This window comes from Bubalus kerabau, chromosome 2, assembly GCF_029407905.1.
Source record: "Bubalus kerabau isolate K-KA32 ecotype Philippines breed swamp buffalo chromosome 2, PCC_UOA_SB_1v2, whole genome shotgun sequence".
NCBI classification, from domain to species: Eukaryota; Metazoa; Chordata; class Mammalia; order Artiodactyla; family Bovidae; genus Bubalus; species Bubalus kerabau.
In genome coordinates this window covers 163,916,074-163,934,009 of record NC_073625.1, presented here as the reverse complement: position 1 = coordinate 163,934,009, position 17,936 = coordinate 163,916,074, and the positions used below count along the sequence as shown (strand labels likewise).

General features: G+C 34.6%; 1 protein-coding gene across 5 annotated transcripts in view; it reads left to right on the top strand.

Moving 5' to 3' along the window:
- TSC22D2 (TSC22 domain family member 2) overlaps positions 1 to 17,676 on the top strand; it is a 45,166-nt gene extending 27,490 nt beyond the window's left edge. For 2 of the 5 annotated variants that reach the window (XR_008710712.1, XR_008710711.1), the window contains 2 exons: positions 14,975 to 15,026; positions 15,967 to 16,130. Coding sequence is in view for 2 of the 5 variants with exons in the window: in XM_055569379.1 (XP_055425354.1) it covers positions 14,975 to 15,026; positions 15,967 to 16,227 (313 nt within the window). In the remaining 3 variants the exon portion in view is untranslated. Of the gene's footprint in view, positions 1 to 11,074; positions 11,241 to 14,974; positions 15,027 to 15,966 lie in introns of all 5 variants that reach the window. The other 3 variants (XM_055569379.1, XM_055569378.1, XR_008710713.1) reach the window with 2 other exon arrangements.
- Positions 17,677 to 17,936: the final 260 nt, after the last annotated feature.

The window sequence follows — 17,936 nt, the reverse complement described above, 5'->3', positions numbered from 1 at the left end:
TTATGTAGTTAATGTGTTAAGTATTTACCATGTGCCAGACACAAATACATTATCTCACTGAATCCTAGCATCTGGTCCTATTTATTATCCTTTGGAGAGGCTAAATAATTGGTGTGAAGTCATATCGTAAAATCAAATGCGATTCAAACCTGGGTATGACTTCAGAGCAAAAACCTTTTATTTGGTACCACTTCTGAGTCTAGAATTATAAATCTGAGTTAGAAGGGAATGTAGTGGCCACTTAGTCAAACCATTTGTCTTATACTTGAATTATGTCTACCACATACCTTCCAAGTTGTCATCTAGCCTTTGAACACCTCCAGTGATGTTTATCTTAGCTTCCTGGTCTTCTTTCTTTTTCCATTTCATGTTTAAACCTTTATAAACCCTTGTTGTGTAGCAGAGACTCTAAAATGTGAAGCAGAAAAAATACCTTGCCATCATTTAAAGATTTAGTAGAGAGGTTAGGTTCATGTAAAAATGTAAGCTGTACTACAAATTCTATGGAAACATTGAACTGAGAATATTCTGTAGTTCTGTTAGTTTTCATAGCAGCTGTAGTCAAGAATATGGGTTCCAGTTCATGGCCATGAGTCATGGTTTTTAGTTCTGAAGCTCTTTTTCAGTGGATAAGGAGACATTGCTTAACATCTTAGAGATCACAGGATGTTTCCTCTCTTCCTAATTGTTGATTCTAGAGGTGATACAAGGGTTTCATGGGACTCCTTTATATGTGCATTGATCCCCAGTATAAAAAGAGTGAAGTATATCTGAATTTCTTCAGAATCCTGGATCTACTTCACTTAGAACTTTTACTTGTTCATGATACACACTTAAAGACATGACAGTTTGAGTTGTCAGCTTTCTCTGACCTGACCAAACCAGCAAGCTTTTAACTCCTCTTTCCACTTTCAGGATAGCCTTTGGTTTCGTTTTCTTCTTCCCTATGATTGAATTTTAAAGTCCAACTTTATTTTCCACAAAGTCTACTATGACTTTGTCATCCCCATAGAACTGCTAAATTTCACTGGCTTAATTTTGTCAGAAGTAACCTGAAAATCCATAGCACTGACTTTTCCTCATACTTAGAGTTTCTCTACTTTGGTTGCCTATGTTATATAGAAACTGTTACACTTTCTTCCTTTTCAGTGAATAACAACCAGATGAAAGGAATATCAGAAAAAAGTTTATTGGCTTTTTATTTAAGCTGACTTTGTCAGGGAGGAAAAAAAATTCTAATGAAGTCTTCTCTTTATTATTATGTTCCTGTGATATCTTTAGTTTCTAACAGTTTAAGTATCTGGTTGATTTCTTAACTCTTTTTCCCAGCAAGTAAGCTCAACTTGCCATAAGTTCATGTTGAACTTACAAAATATAATTAGATAATATATTAAATACTATATGTTTTATTCCATCCTTTATTCAGTTAAATGTTCAATATCAATTATATGCAGAGTGTTGTAATAAGTAGACCCTCGAGATAGACACAGTTCCTACCTTTAAGGTTTAATTCAAGGAAGAAGAACATTCAGTGAAGACAGCAAAAACAATTATTTATGGAAGAGTCAGAGGGATAGGGCCTATTGGCAAGAAAGGAAGAGGGCAAAGATTATGTTGGTAAAGCATACCATTTCATTTTATTATCTCTAGAATTTAAATTGATTTAACAAATTTCAGGTCATGATGTAAGTCTAGAAACCATCATAAAAATTTTACATAAATTGATGTGTACAAACTATTGTAAAGTTCTGTCACTAGTCATGTCTATTTTATAGAATTGTTATTGCCTGTAATAATTCAGGATATGGATCTAGGTTGAAATAAGAAAAAGCAGGGAGTCCCTGGTTGGTCCAGTGGTTAGGACATGACAGTTTCACTGCCAAGGGCGCAGATTAAAAAGAAGAAATGAGAAAAAGTAATTAGCTGTTAAAACTTTTGCCACTGAAGATGTGCATTTTTTACCGCATTTCTCCATGAGTGAGAAAACCTTGTAACCCTTTAAATTTTATAATACTGCTACTTTATACTTTTCTTTATTGTCCCAGAATCCCTTTTTGAGTTAAGTAATTCTAAAGCAGTGATTCTCAACTAAGGGAAATGTAGTTTAGAAGCAAAACAACACTTTATCCCACTCTTTTGAGTTTTTAGTAATATTGTTGAAATGTCATGTAACACATATTTTTGGTTAAACTGGCTTTTGGAAGTTTTTATGTTGGGTTAAACTGATTAAGTTATATTTTAGTGGCCTTTGGAAAAGTTTTTTTACAGTAAGTTAAGATTATTTATATCTAAGCAATGAAACTTTAAGATCCTATCAAAGATCAAAGAATTTTACTAATGTTCAATTCACAGGAATGCTGTGCTTCATAAACGTTGATGTGAATTTAAATCTCAAGTCAAACAATTATTATTAGCATATATTTTGTGACTGCATTGAATCTTTAACAAAGAGTACAAAATAATCAAAGAAGTACAAAGAAATCAAGTAGATTTAAAGCGTAACTAGCATTATTTTTCTTTGGGAAAGACCATAAAGGCTGTTTCTTAATACTAATCATAATTTTTGTTTATACCTTACTGCTTCATTTTTAATCCAAGATACACTGGGATAGTAAACCTTAAACACTGTCAAAATCCAAATTGATCCAAACAATAGAAGGAACAAAAAAATTTTAAGTACTACTATTGTAAAAAGTCTCATATAATCCTTACAGCAATCCTTTATGGTAGGTACAAACCATGACCCATTTTACAGATAAGGAAACGGGTTTCAGTTGTTAACTTGGTAAGAGCACCTCATTAGTAAGTAGTGGAGTTGGGATTTTAAAAACGAGCTTGTCTAATTCTAAAGCCTATGTTCTTAAACCTCTTTATTACTCTTGGAGAATTCAGCCTTTTGCTTAGGCAGCTACTAAGAAGTCAACTGTCTTACCCCAGAGTGAAGCAGAGAGCAAAAGACAGTTAAGCCAAACGGTAGTGAAGTGACAACCTAGACAGTTTTAAATCTTCAGGGCATGCCTTCACAGTACTCTTCTTAGATTTGTTGAAGATGAGCAACTTAATTCTTTGCTCAAACCCAGGCCAACCTATATTTTTAAAACATCCCAAATGCAAAACATTAATTGATACATTAAAAGTAAAACAGACCAGATTTTTTTCCCCTGATACAGTATTCTCTTCACTTTATTGAAGGGTAATGACCATGCTTGGAGCTGTCCCTTTAGTCTAATTCATAATGAAGCAATGATCTCTTTAAAAACCTCATGATACTTTTACTTTTATTCTTCTGGGTTTATCCCTATTTTGAAACAGTTCCTTGATAACCTCCATTCTTATTTATTACTATTCTTGGACTTTGGGGACAGATTAGAAAGGGATATAATATGGTAAAGAAAGGTTAATTTTTAACCTGGGAACAAAAGCTGAGTTTTAGCCAGATAATCCTAATGGTTAACCTGATACAGTTTTACTTTGTCAAATATATTGTCCATAGAATCACGCTTTTTCTATAAAAGCTTTTTTAAATAACATCTCTGCAGGCATAAATGAAGAGATTAGCTGTAAGACAAGCAAAAATTATGATCTCTTCACTGATATTTGACATTTGATATTGAAGGGGATAGTCTCATTTTGACTCATTTGGTTAGGTCTCATTGTGGAAATGGGATTGAGAGGATTTGTTCAAGAATAGCTGCTTAGTTTAAAAAATTAATATGTGGAATGCTTGAGAAAGAAGAGACAATTATGAGTCTATTCAGTGAAAGAAATAATTAGCTTTCTCAAGAAAGGGTAGTTTCTTCCCAGCCCTTCTTCTGTAGCTTTTTACCTGCTGATCTTCTCCAGTGTCCTGGCCCTATTTGTCTTCACTCTTTAACTAGGCTTATCTCTCACAGTTTGAGCTGCCTACCACATTCTGACAACTCTCAAATCTAGACTCCTTGCCAGAGACTACTCTATAGAGTTCTACATACCTATTCCTAGTAACCTTATTTCTCAACTTTTGTTTCTCCATCGTGATCTATATCCTAGAGTCAGCAGTCCCAAATGTAGCTTAAAATGTCTCATTTCCATCTGCAAGTTTCTTTGCCACTCCCCACCCCTCAAAAAATCTTAACAATCTTACTTATGACACATTAACTATCTCCCCACTCCTGAGTTGCTCCATACTAAAAACTACATTCTTGGTGTTTTCTATGTTATAGGTGACTCTCATTTTTATCATCCCTCTGATTTCTCAAAGATTCTCTGTGCTTGAGTTATAAAACTTTCATTTTCCCTTGCTTAATCCCTGTGACCGAGCATTTTGCAGTGTCTCGCTATTCCCTTTACTCCTTTACTTCCTTGGGTAACTTTTTTAAGACTTGTCTTGAATGTTACTATCCTTTCTTCTCACTGAATCTGCACCCCTCTTCCCTTCCCTCCCCTCCCATACCCACCCAAACACACACACCACCACATTGAAGTAGTTAGGGTGTTTCATAAGTCTCTAAAACTAAATGATGAAGGAAAAAAGCCCAATAAGAGTAACTTGCCTCTGGACATAGTAAACCTGAGGTGAGGCTAAGTTGCAATGTATATTTGCTAATTCCACATCTAGTGGTCTTCTGTGATGAACACTGTCTAACTTCATGTTCTTCACCCAATATTTGTTGAGCATTGTGTGTGTGCAGAGGAGACAGATTCGATTTTTATTTTTTTTTTTTACAAAAGTGTCATCTAGAAAGGTAAATGTTACTGAGATTTGGCTATTAGGAAATAAGAGGCAGAAGTTTGTTCAGGATTTATCACCTGTTACCACCAAAGGTATTTGAATTACCTAGGTGTATGGATTATTTCATTAATATTAGCAAGAACATACAGCAAGTTTAGTTTCAAATTGAAAATGAGAAATGAGAGTAAGGAATGTTTCCTCAATTATTTGTTTTGTGTTTGGTTAAAATAGTAGTGTTACCCAAGTTTATTAAATACCAAGGAATGTTGGAAAAGTTTTGCTGTTAAGTGTAGGAAATGATTTGGAGGTGATCCAGTACAGCTACTTTGTGTTACAACTTTATGGAAAAAAAGGCCCCAGAGTCAGCATAGCAGATAAGGTATTCAGGACTCAAATTCCAAGTATACAGGTTTTGAGTCTTCAGTCGTATAGCACTGTTTATTAAATGTCTGCCAGCCCCATGGTAGATTGTTAGGGCTTTGTGTGGTAGGAGATTGATGAAACTGGTAGAACACACCCTAGATGCAGAGTGCTGCAAGTGTAGTGTGAAGCATGACTTACTGTTATTACTTCTGGACGAGTTACAGAAGGCTTTCCAGAAGAGAAAATATTTGCACAGAAAGCTCTAAAAGAATGGTAGAGTATTTAGAGAGTGAGAAGCAGTATCAACAAAGAGAATAAAAGTAAACCGCGGAGCATCTTGAGGAGTTTAGGCTTTTCAGTTCAAAAGCTACAGGCATTTGGAGTTGGGGGGAGGTGAGGTGGGATAATGTAAAGGTTAGCATTAGAGATACATATAGTAAGCTAGTTCCTGATTCTTCCCCCACTTTTCCTGCCACACACACTTTGGCCCATTTGTATGTGATTGCCAAAGAATTCGAAGTTACTTTAAAAATTGTAGATGAATTTAGCTACATAAAAAGATTGTTTTATAATAGGCCCACTGCTAGGTAAAAATTTATTCAATGCTTCTTGGCCTCTGAAATGAAATGTAAATCTTAAAGAGCTTTACATTTTTGCTTTTATTGCCCTTGACATTGTTTTTTATTATGTTCTTTCTCCAGTTTTGTTCATTTTCATATACTTACACCATGAAAATTGCCTTAGTTGGTGACGGTGTTATTATTTACTCATAGTCAAAGGGAAGGAATGTCATATTGTTAACCATTTAAAGGAGAATTGATCTTAACTACAAAATGGCTGTTAAACGTAGTCCTTTCCCTGAAAGTCTTTTTCTTAATCTTTATCCTTTTCCTAACACAGCTGGAAAAATTTGAGCTTTTATGTGTTTGTAATGTCTTCATTCATATTAAGAATTTTTATTGACTTTTTCTCTTCTACTGAAGTTTTGTTTTTTGTAGGAAAGATAGGTCTTAAAATCAGTATCAGAAACCATAGAACTTTTACTAGGATAACCTATATGGTACTTTAATCACCAAATTCTGATATTTTTAGATGTTGATTAACTATCAGCTTCTATCCCGGCAGACTAAAAGGAATGGCTTTAGAATATATAAAATGAATATATGGAACTATATCCACTATGTTATTTTTCAGCATAACTACGTTAAATAGGTTTTTGTTAGTTATTCTGAACATAAATTGGGAAAAATACCTTCCTAATCTCTCTCCTTCTTTTTTTACTCTCAGATACCAGCGTACATCTCAGTCTAGGTAATTGTCGGTCATATACTGTTTTCCCAGTCTCCAGGAAGTAAAGTTAGCCAGGACTGTAGTGTCAAATTTTAAATTTGGGCTTAAACACCTCCGTTATGTGTCCGCTGTAATTATGCTATCACCAAATTGCCAGTTGCTGCTTTGTAAACAGTAAAATGAAATCTCTTTCAAGAGAGTCTCCTTTAAATGTAAGCACTCCAACATTGGGGAAAATGCTACCCTCCTCCTACCCCTTTCTCACACCCTTCTTTTTTCAGTCTGACTCAGAGGAAGGAAATAACTTTTTCATTGTGTCAAACCTTGCCTTATGCTAGTCTATTAAGAAATAACAGTTAGTGCATAAGCTCATTTATCTTATGTAATTTATCTTATGTAGATATGATTTTTTCATGTACTTATTACATTTAAGTATTTAACTTGAAGTAATAGAATGTTAAACTTTCTTAGTGTATTGGAATGTTTGGACTGTAATGGTAAAATTGCTATGCTGTCTTCCTTTTATATAAGTCTCCTGACTAAATCTTTATATCTTCCATCTTGACTGTTTTTACAGAAAAATAGTTTGGCTAGTTTTTAAGTTGTTTCCTTAGAGTAGCTCAAGAAAAATATGTATCTAATTATATCAGAATTTTACTATCAAATAATAATTCCTCCAGAATATCATAACTTTGAAGTGTAAAAAGTAAAAAAGATCTTACCAATACTTTATTTGGAATTCATTTTTTAATGCAACACTGTGTAAGCTTATGTAGCCCGTTGTATCTTACATACTTATCCGAGAGACTTTTACAATTTAGTTACCAGCATCACTTTTAAACAGAAATAACTATACTGGGAGTTATGTTTTTAAGTGATTTTAGTTCACCCTAAGCCAAGGAAATAAATTTTGCAAATCACAAGTATCATGTATATTAATAGTTTCCTGTGTTAAACATAGTACCTAATCTTTCAGAAAGAAAAAGTTCCAAAAGCAAGTGGAGTTGTTGGTCCTCTTCCCTCCTTTCTTCCTTTCTTGTTTCCTGTCTGCCATTTGGTCATGTCTTACGTTCACACTGTAATAACTCCTTTATGAGTCATTTTCATTTTGGAAAATGTTTTTCAGTATTCTTCCAAGTGCGTGAAAGTAGCCTTCAATCCCTGTTCCCCTTGTGCCCGCCTTTACAAACAGATAACTTGCTTTGTGTGTGTTTCCGGTCTGTCTGCATATACAAGCAAGTACATAATCTCCCTCTTCACTTAAATGATAATGCATATACATCATACAGTTTCCATCTCAGTACACAGAACAGCATCTTTGTGGGTTTTTTTTTTTTCTCTTACTAAATGACTAGTATTAAATGAATGGCTATACCATGATTTATTTAAGCCCTTCCCTATTGCTAGTCAGAAACTTTGCTGTTACGAACAACGTTGTAATGAGTAGTTTTGTCAGTACATTTTTCCTATGTATGTAAAAATATCTGTTGGATAAATACCTACTTGTAGTATTGCTGACTTGAAGAGTGAGGGTGTGTATGTATGTGCAAAATTGATTAGATGTAACCAAATTGCTCTCTGTAAGGATTATACCATTATACCATTTTTCACCAGCACAGTAAGAGAAGGCCCATTTTCCCACAGCCTCACTAATTTTGTGTTAAATTTTAATATGTTTGCCAGTGTGTTTAGGGAAATAATATCACATATTATAGATTTAGTCTATATTTTTATTATGAGATATAGAGTATTTTTAATGTCTTGTTGAATGTTCATGTGTATTTTACCCATTTTTCTACTGGGGCTTCTTGTCTTACAGATTTATAGAAGTACTTCATATATTTTGAGGCATATAGTTAGAAAGGCCTCTCCCACTCCAAAACAGTAAAGAATTCCTTCCTAAATGGACTTTTTTAAGGTCACTGATACATATATGTGGTTGACTTGGACAAAGGGAATCTGAGGTAGGAGAGGGACTTTATATTGATGGTATACCTTTTTGTGTGTACTCGCTGAATTTATTTGACTTCCCTGGTGGCTCAGATGGTAAAGCATCTGCCTACAATGTGGAAGACCCGGGTTCGATCCCTGGGTGGGGAAGATCCCCCGGAAAGAAAATGGCAACCCATTCCAGTACTCTTGCCTGTAGAATCCCATGGATGGAGGAACCTGGTGCGGGTGTCGCAAAGAGTCGGACATGACTGAGCGACTTCACTTTCACTTTCCTTTCACTGAATTTATTCTTTACCATGTACTAGTATCTCCTTTAAAACTTTTATTTGGAATACTTATAGATAAGTTGCTCAAAAAAAAAAAAAAGAAGTGCAGGGAGGTCTCATGTAACCCTTCACCCAGTTCTTCCCCCAGTGGTAAAATTTTGCATGACTATAATATAAAACACCTGAAGTCAGAAACTGACATTGGTATAATCCACAGTGTGTATCCTTTTTTCCTCTTTTTAAATATTCTCTTCTGGAAGAAAATTTCAGGATTTTGACCTGAAATTAATTAGATGAATGTAAAATATGCTAAGGGCATTGGTGAGTAAGGTATTTATAGATGCTAAAAACAAATATCAATCTTTGTATATTTAGCTGGGTTTTTAATATTTCCTTGGTAAAAAGCTTTTTTCACAGTAAGATTGAGTACTTGATAACGTTTAGTTTTGTGAATAGCCATTTTACCTGCTTGCTTAGCATGATGATAGCTTTTATGGTCCACAGAAATCACTTATTTTGTGTTACTGAGAATAAAAATTTCCATGGGGTCTTTTGTCTATGTTTTTTAAACCATGAAATTAAACAGATTGTTTTTACATTGGTAGAACTTACGGTTAATAATTAGGATACATACAATTTGAGTTCTTAGCTTAATTTTCTGTTAATTTTGTCTAACAGTTTTATTCTTAACCACAGAGGTTTGCATTTAGCCAGAGACTGACTATATGAATTTTTATCTACATAGGCTCTTTTTTGGAAGGAGGATTGTTATTTGCTCTTAATTGTGAGAAAATGTAAATATTTTTAAAATTCCTTTTACAGAAAGGGTGATAGTTTGTTGTTGTTGTTGTTTTTTGACCTTGATAAGCTTGCTGAGCTGTAGATTCATTGGATTTCTTCTTTTGCAATCAGCTACTTAACAATTACTTTCTAAAAATAAAACACACATTTCTTTGAGAGGAGGCAAAGTGTAATCCAGGTTAGAATTAAAGCATTCCTAGCACTAATGATATAGTGTTTATTATGAGGGGCAGGCAAGGGGATGAAGATTGTAAATGATGTATTGGAAACAGTATGTGATTCCTGAGGACTGGCCTCCAAGAAAGACTATAGCTTCTACTTTTAAGTTTAAAAAGAATTGATTTTACCTGGTTTGAGTAAAGGTGCTTGAACCTTAGTGTGTGAGATTGCCAGTTCAGTCAAATAAGTTCTTATCACACATCATTTTATTTTGTGATTTGTGGAATTCCTGTTTTAATTGTATTGTGATTCAACAGAGAAGATTAGGAGGGTCTTTGAGTAAAGCAAGGTAATTTTTTAAATAATATTCTGCATATGGATCTATATAGTCTTAAGGTACCTTCAACTTTCTAACAAAAGAACATTTTAATCCTTAGCAGAGAATCAAACTATGCTGGTTGTCTAAAGATCACTGAGCAAGTGCCTTTTCCTAGAAGCTACCTACCTTGTTTGCAGACCTGAACTTCTTCTAGGAATATGCTAAGATGAATGCCATGTTATGAACATAGTTGGATCCATGCTTAATGGTTTCACAACTAAGTTTAAGCACTTTTCACAATGCACACAACTCTGTATTTCTTTTAGGTCATTATAGATAGTTCCTTTCTTCCTTTCACAGTCTTAATGTTGTGATAGGAAAAGCATGTGTTTTGACATTAATTAGGTTAGGTTTTAATCCTGTCCCTAGGGTTGTGTCTGGAGAAGGCAATAGCACCCCACTCCAGTACTCTTGCCTGGAAAATCCCACGGACGGAAGAGCCTGGTAAGCTGCAGTCCATGGGGTCGCTAAGAGTTGGACACGACTGAGCGACTTCACTTTCACTTTTCACTTTCATGCATTGGAGGAAATGGCAACCCACTCCAGTGTTCTTGCCTGGAGAATCCCAGGGATGGGGGAGCCTGGTGGGCTTCCGTCTATGGGGTTGCACAGAGTCGGACACGACTGAAGCAACTTAGCAGCAGCAGCAGCAGCAGCAGGGGTGTGTCTGAGTAAGTTACTAGGCTTCAGTTTCCTCAACTGGAAAATGAGAGTATTACTCAGGCTTGGAGTAAGAACTCACTAAAATGTGTGTGCTGCCATGAAGTGAGAAGTCATTTGTGTTCCTTTTCTCTACCTTGTTGCTTTGTTAATAAGCATTTGTGGGACTTCCCTGGCAGTCCAGTGGTTTAGACTATGCTCTTCCACTACAGGGGTCACGGGTTCAGTTCCTAGTGGGGGAGTTAAGATCCCACATGCTGCACAGTGTGGCCAAAAAATAATTAATTTTTTAAATGGCATTTCTGTTGAGAAGAAAGACAACAGTAGTCAAAGTGTAATAGTGAAGAAATTTGCACTATTTTTGTCTTAAACAGTAGTCATGATGTCTCTCTTCACATTAATAAAGAAAAATTTTGATTTCTCATAAGGAATTTTTCTTAAATATGAGATCAAGTTAAGCCTAACTTTGCCTTCACTGGTTTTAATTTTTAGAGAGGAAAGACGGGATGATTTGCAGTCACTGAGCTGAGAGCATGGATGAAAGAGTTAGCCTGTTTAAGAAGGATGCAAATATAAGACACTTGTGAAGACGGAGCGGAGTCTCCTATCTGGCCCCTTATCTTCTCAGTGAGGTTGCAAGTAATCTAATGTGATAAGAGTAAGCAGGCCTGGGGAGAAAAACTATGGTGGGGAACCAATTGGGGTGAATTAAAAGATGAACAGCGTGGAAGTCTGTCCTACACTGATACTTAAGTTTTAATTTTTTCTTAAGTTTTACTTTTCTTATGAATGTGATTGTAATTTACTTTATTTAGAGCATTATCAAGCTCCTTTTGATTCCTTTGGGAGCCACAATTCCAAGAAATGAACATTCATTATATAAAAAAGTAATAGTCATTCTTGTGTTTTTTCTCACAGTTCTATATTTCTGTCCATTCCCTCAGTACCTACAATTTTTTATTCATCTAATAAATGCTAATCCACGTATGACTTTATTCTAAAAGAGTGACCCATAGGAAACAGAAAGTTTCTTTATGAAAATTATCCCCTTTTGTAGCACTGTATAGTTTATCAGAATAGTTACAAAGTGTTAGGAAGCCTTCTCTTAAGGAACTTAAGTTCGGAAACTGGTTATTAATCATCCAGTTATAGTGTAGTGAATGCAATAAGAAAGAAAACAAGGCCTAATACTGTAACGTTAGGTCAAGGAAGCAAATAAAAGAAAATTACTCATTCTGCTGCAGCTAATCATTCTCATTTTAAAAGATCGTAAACCCCAAACCACTATGTTGACTTTGAACACAATAGAAAACACCTTATTACCCTCATTGATCCCATGTTCTGGGATCATCAAATAGAATACCCTCCTATTTGTTTTTATTTAAAACTACCATATTGGTGCTTGCTTGCTTAGTCGCTATGTCCAACTCTTCTGAGCCACCAGGCTCCTCTGTCCACAAGATTTCCCAGGCAAGAATACTGGAGCGAGTTGCCATTTCCATGTCCAGGGGATTAAACCCAAGTCTCCTGTCGTGCAGGCAGATTCTTTACCACTGAGCCACTTGGGAAGCCCATTTTGTATCTTTGTTTTTAAAGCAGTAGTTCTCAAAACTTTAGTTTCTTTCATATCAGCTGCTGCTGCTGCTAAGTCACTTCAGTCGTGTCCGACTCTGTGCGACCCCATAGACAGCAGCCCACCAGGCTCCCCCGTCCCTGGGATTCTCCAGGCAAGAGTACTGGAGTGGGGTGCCATTGCCTTCTCCGCATATCAGCTGGAGGAGTTATTAAAATAGATTTTTTGAATCCCACCTCAAAAGTAGGTCTGAGTGGACCCGAATATTTACATTTCTAACAAGTTCCCAGATTATGCTGATGATGCTCCTGGTCCAGGGACCACATGGAGAACTGCTGATTTATTTAAACTCAAAAAAATATAATGGTTTCCTAATATGAACCAGTAATTGTTTCTAATATACTCAGTAACTTGTCATATTGACTCTTTCTGTACACATCTGAGCTCCTATGTGCCAAGCACTGTTCTCTTCACAGAGGTGAAGATGATAATGAACCTCACTCAAAGAGCTCAAGTCTGATAGAGTTAACAGTGGTAGTATTTAAAGTCACTTAATCCTCACAGGAGTTTTGTGAATTGGGGTTTATAATCCTTGCTCCTTGCTTAGTCACCTCCGACTCTGCAACCCTGTGGACAGTAGCCCGCCAGGCTCCTCTGTCCATGGGATTTCCCAGGCAAGAATCCTGAAGATACCATCCTTATTTTAGATTTAAAAAAAAAAAAAAAATCTGAGATCTAGGAAGGTTAAATAATTTCCTAGAATTCACAGTGAGTATATAGAGGGGCCAGAATTTCATGGTTATGCACTGTAAAAAGTTTGTGATTATTTTAGTGAAACCACAAAAGGGATGGAATATTGGTTCACCTTAGGAAACTAGAAGGCATTCCAGAAGAGATGGCAGTGAGCATCTTAAGAAACAAGTAGAAGAAAGCCAGGTGAATTAGAAATATGTGAAGATATATACATCAGGACTGGAGGTTATTTTATCAACAAAGAGGAGGATGCTAATTACTATTCTTTAGCTGAGGAAATGGCTTGAAAACTGATTAGGTTTTATTTTAATTATCAGAAAAGAAGAAATCTTTTAAGAGTTTGAGATTTATTTAGATTTTTTGTTTGCTCATTAGTATGTAAAACTGGTATTAAAGTTAGCATTTACAATATTCTATTTTAAACTGATATATTAAAAGAATTGATTGTATTTAAGTCATGAAATGATTTCAGTTATCCCTTGATACAGAATAAAAAAGTATAATCTAGGATTCTCAGGCAAATTCTAATCTAAATGCCTATTACCATCTTTTTTGCCAAATTATGGCCAGTATTGGTGACTTTATCCATATGGTGTCTGAACTAAACTTTACACTAAAGTTTATATAGTTCTGTAGTTTATAGTTACATGAAGCCATACTTAGTCTCTACAAGCATTTAAAGCCTAACATATATAAGTATTAATGATCTATATATCCTTTCCAGTTATTAGGTATACAGAAGCTCCTTTTCATCTTAGCAATACCAGGAAGTGAAGTAGTATGCTGTAATTAATATTGTAAATGCTCAGATAAACAAGCTTAGTGTTTTCCATGCATTGACACAGAGTTTAGAGGATTAAAAAGTTCAAAGATCACTGAGGCATAGATACCAACCCCTTCATTTTACAGATGAGAAAACTGAGGCCAGAGGAAGCTAAATAGATGATTTACTGATGTAGGTAGTGAGTAACAAAACCAGGATTGTAACCATATCTACTTAGATTACAATATAAAATGCACCACTACATCAGATAGGGTATTTCTGAGCCTCATAACATTGAGGGTCCCCATCATCTAAAGTAAAATAGTCTTCAGATATATTAGCACCTAAATTTATCACTAAATACTAAATGAAGAATGTGTAGTAAAGTTTTACATAAAAATAATTTAAAGACATTTTTCTGTATTGATACAGTAGATTAATATATCGGATTTATACTTACAAGAAAAATCTAATAACTGTTCTTTAAAATTTACAAAAACACCAAGAAAATGATATAGGTCCTTGCTATATACATAGGACAATATAAACTGCCAAAGAGGATAATTATTCAGCCTTCTGTGTCATTATCATATACATGCTACAATGATGCTTGAACTTGAGATGTACTTACCAGCTAGACTGTTTCCAGTTTGTTTCTAGGAAAAAACTGGGCTAAACCACATATCTTAGTTGGTGATTTTTGCCAGGTACAAGATTTTTGCAAGCTACAGTCAAAGCATGTGGGTCTGCCAGACGGTTGAGTTCCTTGTTAACTAACCCTCCAAGTACTGTTTGCCCAAAAGCCCTCTGAATCATTTTTACAAGCCAGTTTTTAAAATTTAAAAATGAGATATTAAAAACATAAAAATCTATAGAAGAGGAGTAATCATCTGAATTTACTACAATAAGTAACCACTGAAATTTTTGCATGAAAGTTAATCAGAATATATAGTTAGTAAATGAAGAGATGTGGAACAAATACTGCTCATTTGAAATATATCTTAAGGTCACTGAATTGAGAACTCCTGAATAGAACTGGGAGTTAATTTTTAAAGTAGCATATATATTTCATAGGCAAGTTGGAAATAGTGAAACTACAAAGGATTTTTAGAAGTCACCTATTTGCTGAGATCCTCAATTTTCAAAGTGAGAGCTCTGAGTATGAAATTCTGAAAATAGACTAATAGTCTATTTTAAATTACTATTTTGGTTTTAAGTAAAACACAAATGTTTTTATTTAAGAGTTGGAAGGGAGCTTACATTTTTTTAGAATAATTTAATGAAATATTCTAATTTTTTCCAGTGCATCTGGGGGAGGTGGTGTAGCCATTGACAACAAAATAGAACAAGCAATGGTAAGTAAAAATTTATAGTCTTCTCATTTCATACATTCTTGGGTTTTATCAGTCCTAAAAAACAAGTGTCTAATTTCTTTAAACCAAGATGACCAAAGTATATTTTTCGATAATAAGATTTAGTTGAAAATGCTAAAACATTGAGAATTTTTAGTCTAGAAATACCACTGGAGTAAATACTTGTCCTAGTTGAACATCTTACATTTCATGTTATGCTATTGATAAGGACCATTTTGGGGGATATATATAATCAACATGCATTTGATCCCCTAAATATCTCAGCATCAAGAATAATTTAGAGACCTGGACTTCTCTGGTGCTCCAGTGGACAGAGAGTGTATTACTCAGCTTTTATAAATAGACTTGTTTCTATTGACTCTGGTTCTGATTTCTGCTGTTTCACTTTTTCTTAAAGATTTATACTCAACATTATTAAAAATATTTTGATTCAAGTTATTAAAACCATAAATAGGTTGTAAATAAAGGCCATTAATCTGCTTTTTTTTTAATCCTAAGATTTTGAAGTTGGAAATTGCAGGTCACTTTATTTCTTAAAGCATTACTATAACTAGTTTAATAGCAATTTAGTTTCCTTTGTTCTCTTCATCTGACATCTAAGTATATGATTTTTTCTAAGCTTTATTAATAGACAATTTAAGGAGCTGGTATTTTTTTTTTAATCACTCCAGACTTTGAAAAGAAAATTCTGGACTTGCTGCCCCAGTTGGGAACTGGATTTTTTCCACCCCATCTTCTCAGGATCAGTCAGGAAACAGTAGAAACATAAAAAGCAAGAGCAGGAAAATTAGCATAAAAATTAGCATAAAATTGTCTTGTGTTTATAAGGCACAACACAATCGTCTTGTGTTTATAAGGAGAACCAGATAGCAACTCCTTCCCCTTTCACTCTTTTTGATATTCCTGATTTTGTTTTTCACAGGATCTGGTGAAAAGCCATTTGATGTATGCAGTAAGAGAAGAAGTGGAAGTTCTAAAGGAACAAATAAAAGAATTAGTTGAAAGAAACTCTTTACTTGAACGAGAAAATGCACTGTTAAAATCTCTTTCAAACAATGATCAGTTATCCCAACTCCCAGCCCAACAGGCCAATCCTGGTAGCACTTCTCAACAGCAAGCAGTGATAGCACAGCCTCCGCAGCCAACGCAACCTCCACAGCAGCCGAATGTCTCCTCAGCATAAAGCTTTCTTGCCTCATTAAGAAAAAAACTGAAAGCAATCTATCCTTGTGTGCCACTGGTGTTCTTTCCACTTTATACGAAAGCAAGTAGCCATGCTTCAGTTGTGTGTTTGGCCCTTTCAGTATTAGACAATCATTCTACAAGAGCTTTTCCTCTCTTTGAGATGTCATGCAGCGCTGTTGGTGTCCAATTTCTGTCATCAGTACACAAGGAGAGTAATAGATGAGGTGTATTAAAGTGAGCAGAGTTTGCATTTTACCTGGTGCGCACGAGTGGGGTCTTTTCAGAGCTTTGGTGGCTCTCCCGTGTTTCCTATTACCCATGGATTTTCCCTGAGCCTTCCTATCACATTATAAATAACAGTTCATCTAAAGAGCCACTTTTCTTTCAATATCAGTAACATTTGCCTACGTAAGTTTTCATTTATTTGTGTTTTATTTATTACAGGGCTGCTATTTTCATAATGTACATGAACAATGTCACAGAACTTTTTTAATTTTTTGGAATAATTATAAGTATCAGTAAAGGAATTGAAAGACAGGATTGCATTTAATAGATAAAATGTTTAGGCAATAATTGAACAAAAGAATCCTGGCATATTTCTAACACTAATGGCAATTTACCTTCGGTATTTATTTTCAGTAGTAAAGACCCAGCTTGAATGTAAATTTTGTATAGTGTAAGTATGAAGAACATAGTGCAACTGTACAGGTAGTCACCAGTTATTGTGATATAATAAATAATTGGGCTATTTTGATGAAGAAAACTTTGTTCATTTGTTTCTACTTTCTAATAGAGAAATTGCCACGATTCCTCTGCTTTTTGACATTTCGTATGACTTTTTTCGGGTGGGAATAAAAAGCTGTGAAATTGTTCAACCTACTTTGTAACCAAAGAAGCAAAGCTGTGTAATGGAGTTTTTTTTTTTTTTTTTTTTATAATGCACATTCTTTATGTATTTTTATTTAGTGTTTTCTCGGTCACAATTTTCTTTGCTGTCTAGCATGATCTGCATGACCTATAATCTTTGAACCACTTTCGTACCTCATGTTTTTATCCAGCACTCTTATTGTAATATGTACTAGTCTGTGAACAATGTCAAATAAAAAAGAACGAACAGGTAGTGTGGTGGAGCTGAGCTAGTGTATTATACACTAGTTGTAAAAATAAAAATGAAGTGAGCCATCTTTTGTTCATTTAAAATGGTGTTTTGAATTTCGTATGCAGAAAACGTTTTGTTACATTGCAGATTTTAATGTATTTAATAAATGCAACATGCAGATTAAGTGCAGTGTATACTGAGTATTTAAATTAAAATGTACATTTCATAAATACAGTTTCAAGAGAAAGCATCATTTTGTGTATACTAACACATTAAGTATGTCAGAAATTGATGTATAAATATATATTTTAACACATTTTCTGAAATTAAACTGCAGTTTTGTTGAAATATTTGGCTCTATATGTGTTCAAAATTTAATTTGATTAGATTTGTATTTTCACAGTTCCAAATATTCCTTCAATGAAAACCTGTTACTAATGACTTAAGGATGGTTCTTAAATCTTCAAGGTAAAATAAAGAATGCAAGAACAGTGAGCAATATCTGTACTCGATACTCATGTCAATGACATTTAAGTAGGAAATCCTTGTCTACCAAAACTTTTACTTGAATTCAGAAAGGTGCCTGTAGAAATTAAGATGCTCTATAT